Source organism: Monoraphidium neglectum, assembly GCF_000611645.1.
Source record: "Monoraphidium neglectum strain SAG 48.87 unplaced genomic scaffold scaffold00402, whole genome shotgun sequence".
In the NCBI taxonomy this organism is placed as follows: domain Eukaryota; kingdom Viridiplantae; phylum Chlorophyta; class Chlorophyceae; order Sphaeropleales; family Selenastraceae; genus Monoraphidium; species Monoraphidium neglectum.
This window is the reverse complement of record NW_014013226.1, coordinates 1-3,927: the sequence shown is the minus strand read 5'-3', so window position 1 is coordinate 3,927 and position 3,927 is coordinate 1. Positions and strand designations below refer to the sequence as shown.

General features: G+C 65.3%; 1 protein-coding gene across 1 annotated transcript; it reads left to right on the top strand.

Moving 5' to 3' along the window:
* Positions 1–3,868, top strand: MNEG_3261 (Serine/threonine-protein kinase SAPK10, putative; the record flags this gene model as incomplete). The annotated part of the gene is made up of 12 exons (XM_014048259.1): positions 1–167; positions 618–693; positions 1,049–1,182; positions 1,371–1,437; positions 1,665–1,721; positions 1,885–1,960; positions 2,181–2,269; positions 2,507–2,578; positions 2,906–3,046; positions 3,264–3,386; positions 3,630–3,675; positions 3,786–3,868. The coding sequence occupies 12 exons, from the start codon at positions 1–3 to the stop codon at positions 3,866–3,868; spliced, it is 1,131 nt and encodes a 376-aa protein (XP_013903713.1).
* Positions 3,869–3,927: the final 59 nt, after the last annotated feature.

Here is a 3,927-nt window from a genome sequence, read left to right as displayed (position 1 = left end):
ATGACGGGCGTCGCGCCGCCGACGGAGCGGCCGGACCCCCTGCGGGAGTCGTCGAGGTATGACAAGATTGCAGACCTGTCGAGCGGGTCGTTCGGGTTTGTGCAGCTGGCGCGCAACACAGAGACCAATGAGCTGGTGGCCATCAAGTTCATCGAGAGGGGCGACAGGTGGGTGGGGGGGCCAGCGCACGGGGAGGCGGGGCCGCGACCGGTGGGAAGGCAGGCTTGGTGCGTGTCGCTAGGCGGTGGTTGGGACAGGACAGGATGGGATCGGATGGGCGGAATGGGGCTGAATCGAGGGGGTGCGTGCAACTTGAGGGAGTTGGACGGCCGAGGCAAACAGCAGCTGCCCGGCTAGGCTGCGCCCGGCGGCATGGCCTGTTGAGGAACGCGGCAAGGCTGCACGCCACCCGAACTGCGTCGGCGGCGGCGCCCTGCATGGGGTGTAGGAAGCGCTCCGCCGCGCGGCCTGAGCGCAGCCGGCCGCGGGGCATGCTCTTGCGCCCAGCCCGGCACGCCCGCTTGGCGCCCCTCAACGTCCTGGCCCCCCATGGCCTGATCTGATCCGATCACAAGGGCGTAACCCCACACCGTGCCGCCTCCCCCGCCCGTCTGCAGGGTCAACCGGTATGTGGAGGCGGAGATCCTCAACCACCGCTCTCTGAGGCACCCCCACGTCATTGAGTTCAAGGAGGTGCGCCGAGAGGGTGGCAGGGTATCATGAAGACCTGCGAATAATGCTCCCGCGCCGCTCAGGCCTTGGCATGCGGTGTCGGGCCTCCTGTCTCGACCGAGTGCGTCCGCGCCGCCCTGGCGTCCGGGATGACCAGAGCAGTGGAGCGGTTGGGGCCGAGCGGCGGCTGCGCGGCCAGTGACCACGCGTCTTCTCAAGCGCCACGGCTAGCTTGGTGCAGGGGTCGTGGCGCGCCGCGACTCTAGCTCGGCCGAGGCGTCAGCACCCTGTGCAGCAGTGTCTCAAAGAACCTCCTTTATGCGCCCTCCCCTCTGACTTTGCGCCTGTGTTTTGCTCCTCCGCACAACCCCGGCAGGTGTTTGTGACGAGCGAGTACATCTGCATCGCCATGGAGTTTGCCAGCGGGGGGTCCCTCTTCACGTACGTGCAGCGGGCGGTGCGGCTCAAGGAGGCGGCGGCGCGCTGGTTCTTCCAGCAGCTCATCATAGGGTGCGCCCACAATGCGAGCCCGCGACAGCGGCCGGCCCTCGAGCGCCCGAATTATGTGCGTGCTTGCGTCGGAGTGGTCAATGCTTGGCCGAGCAGGCGTGCATGCAGGCCAAATTGCCTGTTGCCCCAATCCTGCGGGCGTCGCCTCTCAACGTCGCACGCTGTCTGCGCATGCCGCTGCCGTGCAGGCTGGACTACTGCCACCGCAAGGGGGTGGTCAACCGCGACATCAAGCTCGAGAACACCCTGCTGCAGGTGTGCATGCACACGTGCATGCACGCGCGCGCCTGTGCGTGTGTGTGCATGGAGGGGGGTGAGAGGGGGGGAGGGTAGTGGCGTTTTTTTACGGCGAGATCTCTTGAACGGCTTCCCAACAACCCATATTGGGATGCCACTGTGCATTGCGGATGAGCGCACCCTGTCGGCTCCTACCCTCAGCACAAATCAGCAACGGCCTTGCCCCTGCATCTCCCCAAATCTAGATGGTGGCGGGCCTGCCCCTGCCGCTGCTCAAGGTCTGCGACTTCGGTTACTCCAAGGTAGGAGCTGCAGTTTCAACTGTCTCTCTGATTTGCTGCCTACCCAGGGCGCATTCTCCCCTGTAAAGCGCTTGCCACAGAGCCCGTCACTGCTGACATGCCCCCCTCCCCACTGCCCCCTCACCTTCCGCCTCCCCCTCCCGCTTCCACTCTTTTCCCTCAGGCCCAGGCCATGAGCGCACCCAAGTCCAAGGTCGGGACCCTGGCCTACATGGCGCCAGAGATCATCAAGGCCACGGGTGAGTGCGAGCGTGTGTTTGACCGGGCGTATTGTTGACCTGGGATTGACCCGGGCAGCGCCTGGCGCCTCGGCTGCGCGTGCAGGCGCATCATCGTGCCCCACTTGCCTGGGCTTGATCAACCAGGTGAGCGAGCATGTCTCCGCGGCGTGCCCATCTTGTTGACTGTGCTCTTGGCTCAAGCCGCATGGTGCGCTGCCTCAACCCGCCGCTCTACCAGGCAACTACGACGGCAAGCTGGCTGACATCTGGTCGTGCGGCGTGATGCTGTACGTGATGCTCTTTGGGCAGTACCCTTTTGAGACGCAGGTGGGGGGGGCGCGGCGTGAGCAGGGTCTGGCAACGGGTGGGCTATCGGGGCACTTTTGGGCGCAAGGGGTGCTGCGTATGCTTTGGGCCGGCGAGAGCCAGATGGCGCAACAGGCCGCCTTGGCAGCCCTGCCCGCGGCCGACGGTCTCGTGTCCTGTGACAAGTGCATGCCGTTGCCCCATACAGCATTCATGAGCACATCGATGCCATGTCATTGGTGCGGTAACTGAATGCAGGTTCCCGGCGGCCCCAAGATGGAGGCGGACCGCCGCATCAGGAGCATGATGGACCGCATTGTCGCCATGCAGGTCAGTCTGCAGGGGCCAGCAGATTGGGGGCGGCGGGGTTGGTGGGTGTGCGGGGAGGCGCCTGCCCTCTGCACGCCTTCACGGGGACCTGAGCCACTTGAAGCAGGCTGGGGCTGTGGTGGGGGCCGGCTGTGGCCCCACCTTGGCCTCCTGCTCTGCAACCCCTTGTACATACCAAACCCACCACCCCCTTGAGCGGTGGCACCTCCCATTATCTCAATTGCATCACAACTGTATCCAGCAAGCCGCCCATCCACCTGCGAACCCCGCCACTCAACCCAATTTCTTACCGATTGCCCTTGCCCCGCCGCCTCTCCTCATCCCCAGTGGACGATCCCGGACGGAGTTGAGATCAGCGCCGAGTGCCGGCAGCTGCTGGGCCGCATGCTGGTGCGGGACCCGGACGACCGCATCACCATGGGGGAGATCTTCAGGCACCCCTGGTTCACGGCCAACCTGCCGACAGAGGTGAGACTGGACCAGCGGCAGGCCGCCGCGAGCCGCCGCGGGCCCTCTGCACCGCGCAAGTGGCGTGCGCGGTCGTCGCTTGTGCAGGCTGTGGCGAGGGATAGACACAGCATGTGGCTCAATCGAACGTCAGGCTTTCAAACCCAAGCTTTGACCAGGGTGCTCTCCTCCCAAGCATGTCACCCATTTCAAAACCAACGTTCAAAACCACCGCCAGGCGGTTTCCATGAACGACAGCTACCTGGCGGACGACGACTACAGCGGGGTGCAGAGCGTGGAGGACATCCAGGCGCTGCTCAGCGAGGCGCAGACGCCGGGGCCCAGCAAGTACAACTTCCAGGTGGGGGTTTCGGGGGGTCGCGGCAAAAAGCCGACGGTAGGGAGTTGCGCGCTTGCCCCCGCTTGGGCTGGGCGTGTGAGGCGCAGGCCGGTGTGGCGAGCAGTTGGGGGTGCGTTTGGCTGCTTGACACAGGGAGGGTGTAGGCAGTTGCGCTGGATTGTGAAGGAGCGGGTGCTTTTGCATCGACGCGCTCTGTCGCAAACCTCACATCTTCTCGCGATACGATCTTGACCCACCCCCCAGGAGGAGGGCGGTGATGACTACGAGGACATGATCGACGCAGCCATTGGTGAGTCACCATCCGCCACTTTTTGGTCCCCATCACATAGTTCCGACGTGGCGCGCCCGGCTCTTGGCAACCGGCAAGCCCGCCACGGATCCCCTGCCCAGTCCGCCCAGCGCTGGCCTGCTGGTCCGGGCGGGTGGCGCCCATGCCGGCCGCGCCTGCGACCCCTGGTCACGCGCAACTGGGCCCCTCCTGACGCAAGTGTCGTCCCCATGTGCTCTTTCGATCCTGCAACCCGCTGCTCTCCCCCCACCC